The 16,868-nt window shown below is 39.0% G+C and overlaps 2 protein-coding genes across 2 annotated transcripts in view; both read right to left on the reverse strand.

Annotated features, from left to right (window-relative positions):
* Window positions 1-1,075: 1,075 nt before the first annotated feature.
* LOC121908180 (E3 ubiquitin-protein ligase TRIM39-like) lies at window positions 1,076-3,450 on the reverse strand. The gene has a single exon (XM_042427988.1). The coding sequence runs from the start codon at window positions 3,445-3,447 to the stop codon at window positions 1,804-1,806; it is 1,644 nt and encodes a 547-aa protein (XP_042283922.1). The 5' UTR covers window positions 3,448-3,450; the 3' UTR covers window positions 1,076-1,803.
* Window positions 3,451-14,863: 11,413 nt separating this feature from the next.
* Window positions 14,864-16,868, reverse strand: part of LOC121908167 (zinc finger protein RFP-like) — a 147,342-nt gene continuing 145,337 nt past the window's right edge. Inside the window, exon 2 of the mRNA XM_042427961.1 lies at window positions 14,864-16,697. Within this exon, the coding sequence (XP_042283895.1) occupies window positions 15,045-16,688 (1,644 nt within the window). The 5' untranslated portion in view covers window positions 16,689-16,697 and the 3' untranslated portion in view covers window positions 14,864-15,044. The remainder of the gene's footprint in view (window positions 16,698-16,868) is intronic.

Genomic DNA, 16,868 nt, shown 5'->3' on the forward strand with positions numbered 1-16,868 from the left:
CTATACACTACAGGATCCTTCTCACTTAAATGTTTGCACATTGATTTATATAGTTTAAGGTATTGTAATATACATTGTATGTAAATTACTTTAATAAATAATTGAACTAATTTAATTTCTTATTTCAGTCTCATTTATTTCATTAAAATAGGACTTCATCTGTTTCCTTGCTGTAACTTGAATTTTCCCCCCAATAAACAATTATGTCTTGTCTAATAAAAGGTTTCTGTTACTGCAATAAAAGTTTCTTAAACAGGGAAGATCATTACAGTCATCAAGATTTACTAAAACAGGTTGAGGATTCAAACCATCCAACTCCTGCTAACAAACACTTTTTAATTCTTTAAATGTTCCAAACCTCAGATTGACAGCAGAGCTGCTGACATGACGTTAGCTCTGTGGCTAACAGGGTTCACACTACAACTCCCAAACTCCCAAAGGACAGTGCTGGCAGTGTGAAGCATCACTCAGTACAGAGATGATAGATTCTACATTTATCCCTGTCAGGACTGTGGTGGTTCACCACAAAACAACTAATTGGCTTTACAGCAAAGGAACAAATAAGGTTGGTACAGAATGAGTTTGCAGAATTTATTGCTGAATCTCTTTTAACTTAAATATTGGTTACTGTACAGTTGACATAAAGTGTAATAATAATAATGTGCAACAATAAAAAACATTTGGATAATTTACTTCAGTAGAAAACAAACCTCTCAATAGATTGTAGGCCAATTAAGTAAAAAACAATCATCAGTGCAGAGAGAAAATATTGAAACATGATGATACAAAGCTGCATATGTAGACTAATAAGTGTTTGGTAAAGAAAGCAGAAAAACATTTGTGATTGTTAATGAACTGTAACAGAAACACAAACACAGCTTCTCTGTAAACCAGCTTTTATTTTTGTGTTTGGTGTTCAACAAGTCACTGCTTACTCAGGCCATGTTTTTAAAGCTTTACATTAAAACTACAGACATAGTTTAGTTTACACATTTTTACAATCACCTATTTACAGATTTCTTTAAATCATAATCAATCTATTCAATATTCAAACAAACAAATTGGCCAAAGTGGACAGAAATGAAACAAACCTCAGACAAAATAAGAAAATCCTTTATACAAATTATACACATATTCTATTAATCAACTGTAGAGCTGCAACTAATGATTATTTTCATTAACAATTAACCTTTTTTAACCTGTTTTTGAATCATTATTTACTCTATAAAATGTCAGAAAATAATGAAAATATTCATCACAGTTTCTAAGAGTTCAAGATGTCTTTGAATGTTTTGTCTGACCAACAGTCCAAAACCCAAAAATATTCCAGTTACCATCATATAGAGCAGAGAGTAACAGCAAAACCTCACATTTAAAAAGATGGAGCCTGAGAATGTTTGACAAATAATTTCAATGATTATCAATCAATCAATTCATTTCTGTTGTTCTGTTGTCATTAAGTGTTTCAGCACTTATTACAGCCTGTAAAATATTGACACATATTCTGTGAAGTCATGGTCTCAGCCGAACTCTACAATGAAGCTTTATGACACTGTGAAATATTCACACTTTGTTTTCTGTGGTTTCACTTCAAACTGAAAGTTTTGTTTTTTTTGGAAACTTTGTGTTTTTGACTAGAAATGAAACTAAAGTTCTGTGGATTTGATCAGATGTTTAAATAGAGATTTAATTTTAAATAGAAATCCTAGTTTGTGTTTTTTCTCATAATAAACAAGAATGTGTTTGTATATTTACTCTCTTCAAAAACAAAGACACATCTATGACATAAAACAGGTGATTACTCTACTCAGTTTGATTGACAGGACAGATGATCAGAGGGGCGGAGTTTTTACCACCTTTATTAGGACAGGGACTGAAGAATAGGTAGAGTTTCTCAGTGAAGGAGCAGCCAGTAAAGGTGTAGATAAGAGCTGGAGCATCTACGTCATAAAAGGAGACCCGACCCTCTTCATAATCCACAAACACCCCCACCTTCTGAGGCTGAGACTTCAGAGAGAGAATGACTGGAGGGTCATTACGAGCTTTGTACTCATGTCCATTTCTCAACCGTATAGTCCAGTAACCATCCTCAGGACTCGCTACGATTTCTCCCTTCCTGTTGATGGACTCTCTGGCCACTCCTAAATCCCAGTCAGTCTTCCCTTTAACCTGAACCTCAAGGTAAAATCTGCCTGAAGTGAAACTCGGCTTTCCTAAGACATTAATACAATCAGAAAATCTCTCTGGGTTGTCTGGCAGATTCTTCTCCACATCGCCATCATTTACTCGTTTTCCATCATCAGACAGGATGAGATGAGGATGTGCTGTATCAGGATCAAAAGTCACATCCACTGCATACTGCTGGACCCTCTTCAGCTCAGCCTCACCGAGCAGCTTCTTCATCTCTTTACTGAGCGTCTCCTCCAGCTGAGTCACAGCTCTCACCACAGTCCCCTCATATGATGGTGGATGGACGCTCACCTCTGTCCAGTCTTTGGTGGGTAGAGCAGCTTTCAGGGACGGGAAGTTTTGGAGGAGGTGGAGGTGGTCTTCAGAGAGTAAGAGCTGCTTCACCTCAGAGCTTCTCTTCATCAGCTCAGAGATTTCCTGTTCCAGCTCTTTGATGAAGTCTTCAGCCTGTTTCTCTGTCGTTCTTTGCTTCTCTTCAATCGTCTCAATGAGCTCATTCAGGCTTCTCTCAACAGACTCCTTCAGAGCGATGAAGACTTGAACACCTTCTGCTTTCTCTCTGTCTGTAGCTTCCTTACTGAGGTCAACTGAGTGTTTGATCTCTTGAATCTTCAGTTGTCTCTTCTGGATCATCTGCTGAATTTCAGCCTCTGTCTTCCCCAGCTCTGCCTTCTTTCCTTCATATTCTTCTTCCAGAGGAACAACATCATGTGTCTTGTGGTCTAAAACAGAGCAGAGCACGCAGACACATGTCTGATCGGTCTTACAGAACAGCTCCAGAGGTTTATTGTGCTTCATACACATCCTGTCTTCCAGGTTCTCCACAGGGTCCATCAGCTGATGTCTTTTCAGACCTGACATTGTCAGATGAGGCTCCAGGTGAGTCTCACAGTAGGAGGTCAGACACACCAGACAGGACTTCAGGGCCTTCAGTTTGGTTCCAGTACAGACGTCACAGGGAACTTCTGGTTTGGCAGCTTGTTGCTCTGAGCTGCTGCTGCTGGCTTTCTGTTGAGCTTCCTGTCTGAACCGAGAAACCATCTCAGAGATGAATGTGTTGATGTGAAGCTCAGGTCTTGTGTTGAAAACCTTTTTACACATCGGACACAGGTACTGGTCATTACTGTTCCAGTGTTCAGTGATGCAGTTTTTGCAGAAATTGTGTCCACATGGTGTGGTGACTGGATCAGTGAACACATCCTGACAGATGGAGCACAGAAACTGATCTTCAGATCGCAGACAGCTGGCAGCAGACATATCTACACACTGAGTGTGAAAAACAAAAGACACAATTTGTTTAAAATTAAATTTCTATTATTTCTTGAAAAACAAATAAGGATAATTACTGTTGCATTAAGTATAACATATGATATTAGGTGAAGTAATTCTGAATTATATTTCTGTTATCGATCGGGATGGGAACACATGAACGGAGTCGTGAGCAACCATGATGATTTAAGTCGTTCTGGCAGCTCAAACAGTTATCCACAAGGCTGCATGGTGAGTTTAAAGTTGTTGTTTACTTTGATGACGTGTTTTATGTGAGCTGGTTTACACAAACAGTAACAGACTGTCATCTGCAGCTCTTTATCTAACAGCTCATTGTGGCTGTTTCTGCTTGTACTATTCTTCCATACAATCTTTAAAATGAACCACTGACAACATAACACAGAATATGTCCAGATCTTGTTGTGTAGACCAACTGTTATTGAAGAATAGCACTGCTAACAAAGCTCTGCTAACTTGGTGACAAACACCTTTTATTACCTGCAGCTGCTTCACAATAAGAGCTGCTGCTTGTTGGTAGAAAGCTTTTAATGTGAAACAGCTACAGGAAATGAAATGCAGTGTGACTGTAGGAAGTGATCAGTAAATAGTAATAAGACCAGGAAGGTTGGAGTGAAGCTGAACTCTAAACCACAGAGATTCAGTTACAAGTTACAAAAGTCCTGAGAACTGACACAGAGAGACTGTTTAAAAAACAATTAAAGTCGTTTCACTGAATCTGTGTAAAAACATCTTTAGTTATATTGTCACTAATGTCACAAGTGTCAGTATGAAATGAAAAGAGTGGAACTTCCTGTCTGCTGTGTTAAAGCTGGTTGTTGAAACATTAAATATGATCAGTTGTACTCACCAGTGTTTGGCAGAGACTCTGCTGTGTTGTTGAGAAAGACTTGATGAACTCAGTTTAATTTTTATTTGGACAGAAGTGGAGAGACTCGACTGCAGCTCTGCTGTCACTGACAAACTTTAGATTTATTTCAGGAGAGTGACGTTGCAGCTCTCTTGTCTTTCCAGTGTTGCTCCTCCTCTTACTGCAGCTCTGTTTGTGAGTTTAGTTCCTCCCTCTGATTTACAGCATGATTGTGAAATATCATGGAGCAAAGGTGAGACTGTAAATAACAGGCAGCCAGTTTTTATTGCTGAAGTTTTCATGTAACTATTAACTTATTTTTCTCTTTATCTTAAATTGAGTTCAACAAATGTCGTCTGGTCAACGTTGATGTTAAATCAACAGTTATTTCAAAAACACATTTTTTAACTTCTACAAACGGTTTCCAGTTTACTTCACAAAATGAGGTGAAAGACAGTTGACAACAACCAAAAGATCATTTTATTTTATCTCATGCAGATACGATTTCTATATTTTGCTTCATGTTCTACCTTATTTGTTCCTTAACTGTAAAGCCAATTAGTTGTTTTGTGGTGAACCACCACAGTCCTGACAGGGATAAATGTAGAATCTATCATCTCTGTACTGAGTGATGCTTTACACTGCCAGCACTGTCCTTTGGGAGTTTGGGAGTTGTAGTGTGAACCCTGTTAGCCACAGAGCTAACGTCATGTCAGCAGCTCTGCTGTCAATCTGAGGTTTGGAACATTTAAAGAATTAAAAAGTGTTTGTTAGCAGGAGTTGGATGGTTTGAATCCTCAACCTGTTTTAGTAAATCTTGATGACTGTAATGATCTTCCCTGTTTAAGAAACTTTTATTGCAGTAACAGAAACCTTTTATTAGATAAAACTTTATTATTCATTGGGGGGAAAATTCAAGTTACAGCAAGAAAATAGATGAAGTCCTATTTTAATCAAATAAATGAGACTGAAATAAGAATTTAAAAATGTTCAATTATTTATTAAAACAATCTACATACAATATATATTACAGTACCTTAAACTGTATAAGTGAACGTGCAAATATTTCAGTGAGAAGGATCCTGTAGTGTATAGGTATATACAGCTGTATGCAAAACTTTTGGTACCTTTGGACAAATAACATATTTTGGTGATTTTTTAATTGAAAAGATGTAAACACGGTGTCTCTAGGATATGGAAAAAACAATATTTTCAGGCAAACAAAAGTCAAGTTTAATCAACAGTTTGTAAAAGAGTTTTTTAAGTAGGAGCAAATTCTGTTTTATATGGGATTTCAGGTAAATATCAGATAATAACTCATTCTGATTGGACTGTCCTAAATGTTAATGGTGAGGGGTGTAACTTAAAGGACAGGATCACAATTTTTCAAGTGTGTCTTAAAACAGCAGTCAGTTGTCCATATGAACAGTGAAAGAGGTTTTCCTTGCTGTAATCATTCCTCCTGTTCATACTGACTATTAAAAGATCCTTCAAATGTGCTTTCAGTGTAAGTGATGGAGGCCAAAATCCACAGTGTGTCAACACAGTCATTCAATCAGGAGAGACTCAATATCTTTATGAAGTAAATTATATTTATTGGCGATTAGACCCCATCGTGATGTCACAGGATATGAAAGGGGGAAGTGAATGCAAGAGTAATATAGGATAACACACTTGGATGATTGAAGATGTAGAAATAGAAAGAGAGTGAGTTGGCAGTCACCAGAGTGAGGGTGCTGTGAGGTCTGATGACCATGAGATGAGGTGTGAGGTCTGGCGACCTTGAGCTGATGCATGAACTGAAGCGGGGTCCAAAAACCGTGTGCTGATGACATGTGCTGATGCGTTGAGTGATGGCAGGGTCCGAAGACCATGGGCTGATGCGTGAGCTGATGTGTGGGGTCCAACGACCCAGAGCTGATATGCAGGATCTGACGATCATGTGCTGATGCGTGAGCTGGTGACGTGTGCTGATGCGTGAGGTCTGACGACCATGTGCTGATACGTGAGGTCCGAAGACTGTTGGCTTATGCGTGAGCTAAAGTGTAGGGTCCGACGACCCAGAGCTGATATGTAAGGTCGAACGATCATGTGCTGATGCATGAGCTGATGCAGGAGGTCCAAAGACCGTGGACTGATGCTTGAGCAGATATGAGAGGTCAGGTGACCATGTACTGGTGTGTGAAGTCCGAAGACCATGAGCTGGCGTGTGAGCAAGTAAGAGAGATCAGGCAACCATGAGCCGATGAGTGAGATCCGGCAACCAAACTTAATGCATAGGGAAGAGAGAGGGTAGCCCGAAAGCAGGGTGAAATAGCTATAAGTAAGACATAGCACTTTGCCATGAACCAGATTTGATGTATGCGCCCCGACCTTAAAGAAAGCCCTTAATGGTGCTAACCTGAATGAAGACAGTGGCAGATGATGGGTTACAATGAAGCTGTATCGCAGCTGCTATAGAATAGATGTAATCAGCTGGTGTGAGCAACAGATCTCAGTTGACATCCCTGGAAAAATGAGTAACAGATACATGAGAGATGTGAATGCAGGATGATATGAGAAACTACAGTCTATGCGTGCAAAGGTGGTCGTCCTGACTGAACTTGTCTAAAGGTTCATACATAGAGAACCAGTGAATGAAGTAAAGATAATGTTTATTCTACGGATATAAAGAGATATATAAGATAATAAAGTCTAAAATTGTTGCATTTAGACTCTACTAGAGATATAGAGTCGAGGGGCATCGCCCTGAGCAGCAACAATATAAATCCCCCAAAATAAAGGGCGCAAGCTCCCCCATCATCGAAAGAAATACACAGCCTGACGGTTTCTCCTAAAGAATACGTACTTAGCATGCAGGAATGAAACAGGCCTCATTTAATAATGAAGATGGCCAGATCTGCTAAGAGATGAAGAATAATATCGAACATGACACACAAAAAATTTTGAGCTAAAGAGATTAAAATCAACAGTGGACCGTATGGGAATAGGCAGGGGCGAACACCCCCTGAATTGACTATTTTGGACTGACCTGAAATGCTGCAATATTGAGCTTTAAATGTTAACATGGAACGTAGACAGGAAGGAAGTCTTGGTTTGATATATTAACATACTTTCGTTAAATTGCTTGGAAACTGTAAAATATGAATTTAAAAGTGAGACAGATTGACGCTTTAATTCGGGATTGAATTAATTAGTTTTGGCAAGACATTGCCTGAGAACTCATTACGGTTGACGAAACAGGGTGTTAACATGTATGAATGAATCTAATAAACAGGAATTAGCTAAAAGAATACGTCAGACACCATGTCGCTGGTGAAAAAGCTGGTAGAAGTATAGGTGCCAATAGTGGCTAAGCAACATGGTTAGCAGAACATGGTTCCCTCAATAAGAGCATGCCAAAGACTCTTATGAGCATATACCTTATGAGCAGTGCTCGTATGAGAAAGCTTTGATATGACTGAATATACAGCTCTGGAGCACAGTGTTTAATGTTGCTACTGCTGAGACAATTGGAGTGAGCAGAAGTTGGGCTGAAACAAATATGCTGACAGTGATGTGGTCATGTGCTGATACATTGATGATGAGTTTACATAATGAGAAACTAGTAAGCTGTCCTCCTGAGATGTAGTACCATGATAGCCAGCTGGTCAAAGACTATGCAAAGATGTAGTGTTAGGATGCTCCAAACTACACAGACTCGAGGTGTGAGAAGAATGAAAAGGAGATACATGAAGCACAGAGAAGGGCCAACGTCCCTTATGATGGGAGAAAGCTGGTGATAGCCGGAAAGCGCGGAATTGATATAATAGGCAGAGGAGCAGCTGTGATATGAGTAGGCCATATGCGGATCATATGCGGCTTACATGTACCATGAGGTGAACATCATGGTACATGTAACTGAACATCCGACTCTTTAGAGGGTCTTTATGGTGACAAAAAAAGTTGCTGTGAAGCTTATATGAGTCTTCAGCAGTCTGAGTTAGTCATATCAAGTGGATATCTGACACATTTACAGTCTTTTTAGCATCAAATTCCCTCTTTGTGTTTCCTCGGACAGTGTTTCCCTGTTGAGCTGTGGTGGAAGTATAGTAACAAAAAGAGGGACTTTGGTACTAAAAAGACTAACGTTGAAAGATATCTACTTTATTTGACTCATTTGGACGCTGAAGCATCATATTAGCTTCAGATAAACTTTTAAATAAATTTTTTTGCACAGAAGGAGGACTGTGGATTTTGTCCCCCATCACTTCCATTGTAAGGTCATTATGAAGGGATCTTCTAATGGTCAGTATGAACAGGAGGAATTCTGTGCATCATATCAGGTCAGTGCAACATGAGTAGCGTGTGAACAAGTTGTGAAGCATGTTCCCTTTCATGCTCTTTACAGTTTGTTTTGAAGGTAAAACCTCATTCTGACTTCTGCTGTCAGATTAAAGAAGAAAAACAAACATGTGACAAAATTGTTTTAATTCATGAACACATCGTCAGTTTTACATTTCTAAAAACTGAATAATCAGCTCCTGCAGCGTCTGTATGAAGAATATGAGCTTTGCTTTGTCTCCTTCACACCTGTCTGTGTCACTTTTTCTGCAGTTTTGCAGTCATGTGTTACAGAATAGAAACTTTTTTTTTTATGTTTGGCAGCAGCATTATTTTTTTTAGATCATACTGAGTCAATAATTCCTCACTCTCCCCTATCCCCCCTTTTTTAGGATGGTGCAGTAGTCTGTTGCTGATAAATTCTCATAAACTCTGATAGAGCTGATAAACTCTCGAAAGCAGACAGCACAGTGTGATATTGCTGACTGACTGACTGACTGACTGTTGGACACTGACACCATCTAGTGTTTGAAAAGCATCAATACAACCTGAGAGGCCTCTTTAAAGAGTTTCTGTTTAAAGCAGCTGTAATCTATATTTTTCATAAGAAAATGTTTTCACTGTCAGTGTGTAATGTGTTGTGGATCATAGTGATGAACCTACAGAGAATTATCAGTGACTCTGCAGCTCCTCTCGGCTTTATGGAGCTTTATAGTGAGTTTCAGCTCATTGTTTATCTGTCCAGCTGCAACTTTACTGCTTTGGTTCACTCTCAGCGCTCTCATAGTTTGGGCCGCTGTACACTACCTGCTCAGCACCAAACGGCAAACAGATACAGTTAGCTGTAGACTAGCTGGTGAACATACTGGAGCATTTAGCAGCTAAAGAGCCAGATATTTCCCTCAGGAGTTGGTAGAGAGTAAAAACAAGAGCTAAAAGAGAGTGAATATTGGACTCACATTCACCAGGTGGACAGAAACACGACTCCAAATGAATGATAATGTTGCTCCGTAACTGCTGGATGTGGAAATAAGCAACTGTTTGCTAACAAGTTCAACATATCGACTTAAAAGGTGATGATATGTCAGAGTTGTGTTCACTACTTGTTTCTGCTGGAAATAAAAGACACATCTCTCCCATATTAACACAAATATAAAGTTCAGTCCATGTAGGACAAAACAATAAATGTCAACTCACCTCAAGGTGTGACATGTGTCCACACAGTCATTTAAAAGTTGATGTGAAGCAGCAGTCTGAGTTAGTCATATCAAGTGGATATCTGACACATTTACAGTCTTTTTAGCATCAAATTCCCTCTTTGTGTTTCCTCGGACAGTGTTTCCCTGTTGAGCTGTGATGGAAGTATAGTAACAATTGCGGCGCAATCGAAGGGCTTCTGTCATGGGCATGTAGATGTCTTCAGAGCTGGGCTGTTTTCAGACAGTGTAAGAAGGAGATAAACATCACTTCCTTTGTCCACTATTTTGCCTGCTGCTGGGGCTGCTTTTCTGAAATTTTGTAGGGGGCGCTATTCAGCCAGTTTGCATCACTGATGGAATATTGTCATGCCAGACATGTTCAGGCTGGGAGAAGTTTGGTGCAGACTGGAGCATTTACAATAAAGTTATAGCAACTTCCTCTGTCATGGTGAAACATCAAATCTCAATGGTGTGAGGATTTTCTGCAGGGTGAGACATGTCTGTCTTGCTCACACCTGTGTCATCAAAATGATGCAAGTTTTGGGCCCATTCACTTGAATTTCAATTAGTAAATTGAAAACTCTTGATGAGTTTGTGTGTAAAACAAATTAATTTCCTAATTTTCATCAAGTCTATTTTTAGAAAGTAAAGACTTTTGGCCTTTCTGCTGTATCCTACAAAAATGAGCTGCATTCAACCCCCACACCAGTGGCGGCTGGTGGCTCCAAAAGTTGGGGAGGACAGGAGGAAAACCAACATACCGCATCAAACTATATCATTGTCCCCCACTTGATAATATCAGAGGGGTGGGGGGCAATTTTATATGCCAATAAAACAATTTGCTTTTAAAAACAGAACCCCCTGAGTGGTGTAAAGGCTGCTTCTTTAAAGACATTTAGCATATACATATTGTTTCCAAACAAAGAAGAGCTCATTTTAGCCATGGACTGGTTCAGATGTGTGATTTTACCAACAAAGTGAAATTCAAAGTTATAGTATTGTTCTATTGTGACAACAGATGTACGTTCTCATCAAAAACAGACAAGATATCACATGATTTACACGTGTTTCCTATGCATTTTCTTAGTATACAGAAATATATAAAGTACCACAAAGCTTATAATGTGATACAGGAACAGATCAGTGCTGAATACTAGAAAGATTGAACACTAAAAACATTCACAGATCTAAAAGTGTAGGTTCACATCAGAAAGTATTAATTCATGTATCAAATACATGACTTACACACTCTTATCTCTGTGCACAACATACAAAATATTGTCTACAAAGCTGACATGTTAACACTAGGGGTGCAACGGATCACAAAACTCACGGTTCGGATCGTATGACGGATTTGAGTCACGGATCATTTTTAGGATCAGCGAAAAAAGGGGAGACACATAAAACGTTGTTTTCTATTTATTCTGTAACACACTTACAGCACGAAACAGCAATGAACTTTTGCCCATGGTCTTAAATGAAAACATTCAAGACAAACAACATTTAAGCTGTCCAATGTTTAAATAAAATAAAATAAAATATATGAAATATTCAATGCTCAATTATTGCAATATGAGGCATAATACCTTCCTCTTTTAAACACAGTAGTGAATGAAACAGCTTCTGTCCACATCATCAAGACTTGATAACTTAGAAACATGAACACACGTCTTGTCCTGCAGCTTGTTGAACGAGCCACCAAAAAAACATTCTCTGCTAATGTTAGTTAGCAGCTAGATGCTAATTAGCTGCTCAGCTGCAGCACATCAAACAGCGTGTAAACATACCTACAGATGTCACTTCGGACCCGTTAGATGCTTGTTTGATCGTTACCCTTCAAAATCCCTGTTAGCGACACGCTGTCTGGCCATGGCTTGTACTTACAGCAGTTTGTTTACTTTGTCTTAAATGAGACATTAAATTTTGCAATTAATCAGTTCATATGCCTGCCAAACCGTGGGGGGCGATCTGTACGGGTCACGGATCAACTCTGATCAGTTACACCACTAGTTAACACTTGTTATTCTAGTCACTTTAAGCTTATTACTCAATATATGGCTCAGCTTATAAATGAACTAAAGAAACTGTCAGAAGCAAGCAGCCAGACCTCTTGCATTCTCATTCACTAAACATACAACATCAACAGGTGACTGAACAACCACTCAATTAAAAATGGGATCAATTCCACATGAATGAGTGAGTCCAGACAGCTCACTGTAACTTCAATAAGCAAACTACCCACAACACATTATATATATATCTCTGCTGCATTCTTGTTAAGGAGATAAATTCACACAAGAGCCATACAGAGAGACATTTAACCATCAGAGATGAAATTAGCGACCAAAGAGACAGAGAGAGAGAAGCTGTAACTTATCTGACTCAGGTTATCTGATGTTTTCTTCTTTCTATCATGGAGATGAAGTATTCATGTCATAACATCCATTTGTGACTCTTGGTGATCTTGTTTGTTAATTAACAGAACTTTATGGCTGCTGCTTAACCAGTCTGATATCATTATCAACAATGACAAACAAGCTAACTCTCCTGGTTGTTTCTCCGGTTGCTTCTCTCTCCAGCCGCTCCCTGGAGGTGTCCTGCTGCTGCTGCACTGCACAGTCCAGATAATTTCTCCCATTAGCTTAACAACAGTCCTTAACAGTCCTTCCATGGATGTATAAAGAGTCCTTCAGGCTGCTACAACAAGCCAGCTGATGCATTGGCTAACGCAAGGAGCTATCTACTGCTGCTACTCTTCCTTACAGTGGAGAGAATTGAAGATGAATTCTGGAAACTATCATTGGACCAACTCGATGTCAGTATTGCATTCTGGTTGTTGATTGGTTAGGGAGGCCGTCATCCCTTGGAGCATCATTTTATGTGTCGCTTCCAAAGAGGAGAGAAAAAATATGTTGTCTTCCCTCCTGTCTCTCTCCCTCTCAGTTGGAGAGGAAAATGTCAAAGTACACTTCTTGTGAAATCTCCTCATAAATCCCATTACTTTGGCCAAATCTTACATTAAAAATCATATTTGTTTATAGGAAATTTCGTTGCGAATCCATTGATACAGGTTTGAAAGTGGTCAGACTTATAGTTTAGACGTCAGAAGCCTCTGTTTGACACAAGTCATGTATCAAAGTTTGAAATCGATACCTTTAACGCCCTCGGAGGAGACAGCCAGTCGGTAGATAGTCAGGGGTGTCAGCATATGATTTGTAGGTCTTGATGAGACGAATAATTGAGTTTTGGTTTGATCTTTCTATGACATTCCCACAGGCCGTGGCGGCCATTTTAGTTACATAGGTGGCACTAGAAAGCACATTATGGCACTTTGGGGGTTAATTTTTAGATTTTATCAAATTTTTCACCAGACCTAATGTGCGTGCCAAATTTGGTGAGTTTTCGAGCATATTTAGGGGGTCAAATTTAGGTCTGAAGTGGCGGAATAATAAGAAAGAAACAAACAAACATGGGAAATACAATAGTGTCTTCACATCTTCAGTGCTCAGGCCCTAAAAAGAGGGACTTTGGCACTAAAAAGACTGTAACATTGAAAGATATCTTCTTGATTTGAGTCATTTGGATGCTGAAGATTCATATTAGCTTCAGATAAACTTTTAAATACATTTTTACACAGAAGGAGAAGTGTGGATTTTGTCCCCCATCACTTCCATTGTAAGTGCATTATGAAGAGATCTTCTAATGGTCAGTATGAACAGGAGGAATGATTACAGCAAGAAAAACAGGTTTCATGTTCATTTGGGCTCCTGACTGTTGTTTTAAGACACATTTGAACAACTATGAACCCATCCTTTAAAAACTACAAAAATCAGCTGTTTTAGGGAATTACTGACCTTTTAAAAATGGCTACGAAACAGTGCAATTTACTGACTATTGACATGGAACAGGAGTCCACAGGCTGTTGGTCCAGGCTGGTTTTCTGTGCTGATAGTAGTTTGTTCTATTGGTACAGAACAAGTTTGCAAGATTTATTGTTGAATCTCTTTTAATTGAAATATTGATTACTGTACAGTTGACACGAGGTTCAACAATGTGCAACAATAAAAAACATTTGGATAATTTCCTTCAGTAGAAAACAAACCTCTCAGTAGATTGTAGGTCAATTAAGTAAAAAACAATAATCAGTGCAGAGAGAAAATATTGAAACATGATGATACAAAGCTGCATATGTAGACTAATAAGTGTTTGGTAAAGAAAGCAGAAAAACATTTGTGATTGTTAATGAACTGTAACAGAAACACAAACACAGCTTCTCTGTAAACCAGCTTTTATTTTTTGTGTTTGGTGTTCAACAAGTCACTGCTTACTCAGGCCACGTTTTTAAAGCTTTACATTAAAAATACAGACATAGTTTAATTTACAGATTTTTAACAATCACATATTTACAGATTTCTTTAAATGATAATCAATCTCATCAATATTCAAACAAACAAATTGGCCAAAGTGGACAGAAATGAAACAAACCTCAGACAAAATAAGAAAATCCTTTATACAAATTATACACATATTCTATTAATCAACTGTAGAGCTGCAACTAATGATTATTTTCATTAACAATTATTCTTGTTTTAACCTGTTTTTGAATCATTATTTACTCTATAAAATGTCAGAAAATAGTGAAAACATTCATCAGTTTCTAAGAGCTCAAGGTGTCTTTGAATGTTTTGTCTGACCAACAGTCCAAAACCCAAAAATATTCAAGTTATCATCATATACAGCAGAGAGTAGCAGCAAAACCTCACATTTAAAAAGATGGAGCCTGAGAATGTTTGTCTGACAAATAATTTAAACGATTATCAATCAATCAATTCATTTCTGTTGTTCTGTCATTAAGTGTTTCAGCACTTATTACAGCCTGTAAAATACTGACACATATTCTGTGGAGTCATGGTCTCGGCCGAACTCTACAATGAAGCTTTATGACAGTGTGAAATATTCACACTTTGTTTTCTGTGGTTTCACTTCAAATTGAAAGTTCTTTTTTTTTGAAACTTTGTGTTTCTCACTAGAAATGAAACTAAAGTTCTGTAGATTTGATCAGATGTTTAAATAGAGATTTAATTTTAGATAGAAATCCTAGTTTGTGTTTTTTCTCATAATAAACAAGAATGTGTTTGTATATTTACTCTCTTCAAAAACAAAGACACATTTATGACATAAAACAGGTGATTACTCTACTCAGTTTGATTGACAGGACAGATGATCAGAGGAGCAGAGTTTTTACCACCATCATTATTACAGGGACTGAAGTATGGGTAGAGTTTGTCAGTGAAGGAGCAGCCAGTAAAGGAGTAGATAAGAGCTGTAGCATCTACGTCATAAAAGGAGACCCGACCCTCCTCATAATCCACAAACACCCCCACCTTCTGAAGCTGAGACTTCAGAGAGAGACAGACACCAGGCCCAGCAAGACCTTTGTACTCATTTCCATTTCTCAACCATATTGTCCAGTAACCATCCTGAGGTCTAGCTGTTATTCTTCCCTTCCTGTTGATCAACTCTCTGGCCACTCCTAAATCCCAGTCAGTCTTCTCTTTAACCTGAACCTCAAAGTAAAATCTGCCTGAAGAGAAACTCTGCTTTCCTAAAACACAAACACAGTAAGAGAATCTCTCTGGGTTGTCTGGGAGATCTTTCTTCACATCACCATGATTTACTTGTTTTCCATCATCAGACAGGATGAGTTCAGGATGTGCTGTATCAGGATCAAGAGTCACATCCACTGCATACTGCTGGACCCTCTTCAGCTCAGCCTCAAACAGCTTCTTCATCTCTTTACTGAGTGTCTCCTCCAGCTGAGTCACAGCTCTCACCACAGTCCCCTCATATGATGGTGGACGGACGCTGACCTCTGTCCAGTCTTTGGTGGGTGGAGCAGCTTTCAGGGACGGGAAGTTTTGGAGGAGGTGGAGGTGGTCTTCAGAGTGTGAGAACTGCTTCACCTCAGAGCTTCTCTTCATCAGCTCAGAGATTTCCTGTTCCAGCTCTTTGATGAAGTCTTCAGCCTGTTTCTCTGTCGTTCTTTGCTTCTTTTCAATCGTCTCAATGAGCTCATTCAGGCTTCTCTCAACAGACTCCTTCAGAGTGGTGAAGACCTGAACACCTTCTGCTATCTCTCTGTCTGCATCTTTCTTACTGAGGTCAACTGAGTGTTTGATCTCTTGAATCTTCAGTCGACTCTTCTGGATCAGCTGCTGAATTTCAGCCTCTGTCTTCCCCAGCTCTGCCTTCTTTCCTTCATATTCTTCTTTCAGAGGAACAAACTCATGTGTCTTGTGGTTTAAAATAGAGCAGAGCATGCAGACACATGTCTGGTCAGTCTTACAGAACAGCTCCAGAGGTTTATCGTGCTTCATACACATCCTGTCTTCCAGGTTCTCCACAGGGTCCATCAGCTGATGTCTTTTCAGACCTGACATTGTCAGATGAGGCTCCAGGTGAGTCTCACAGTAGGAGGTCAGACACACCAGACAGGACTTCAGGGCCTTCAGTTTGGTTCCAGTACAGACGTCACAGGGAACTTCTCCTGGTTTGGCAGCTTGTTGCTCTGAGCTGCTGCTGCTGGCTTTCTGTTGAGCTTCCTGTCTGAACTGAGAAACCATCTCAGAGATGAAAGTGTTGACGTGAAGCTCAGGTCTTGTGTAGAAAGCCTTCTTACATATCGGACACAGGTACTGGTCATTACTGTTCCAGTGTTCAGTGATGCAGTTTTTGCAGAAGTTGTGTCCACATGATGTGGTGACTGGATCAGTGAACACATCCAGACAGATGGAGCACAGAAACTGATCTTCAGATCGCAGACAGCTGGCAGCAGACATATCTACACACTGAGTGTGAAAAACAAAAGAAACAATTTGTTTAAAATTAAATTTCAATTATTTGAAAAGAAATATGGATAATTATTGTTGTATTAAGTATAACATGTGATATTAGGTAAAGTAATATTGAATTATATTTTCCTGTTATTGATCGGGATGGGAACACATGAACGGAGTCGT

This window comes from Thunnus maccoyii, chromosome 2 (assembly GCF_910596095.1).
Source record: "Thunnus maccoyii chromosome 2, fThuMac1.1, whole genome shotgun sequence".
Classification (NCBI taxonomy): domain Eukaryota; kingdom Metazoa; phylum Chordata; class Actinopteri; order Scombriformes; family Scombridae; genus Thunnus; species Thunnus maccoyii.

What these genes read in the sequence shown, in the direction of transcription:
- LOC121908180 (XM_042427988.1), bottom strand. Translation starts at nt 3,447, where the DNA reads ATGTCTGCTGCCAGCTGTCTGCGATCTGAAGATCAGTTTCTGTGCTCC.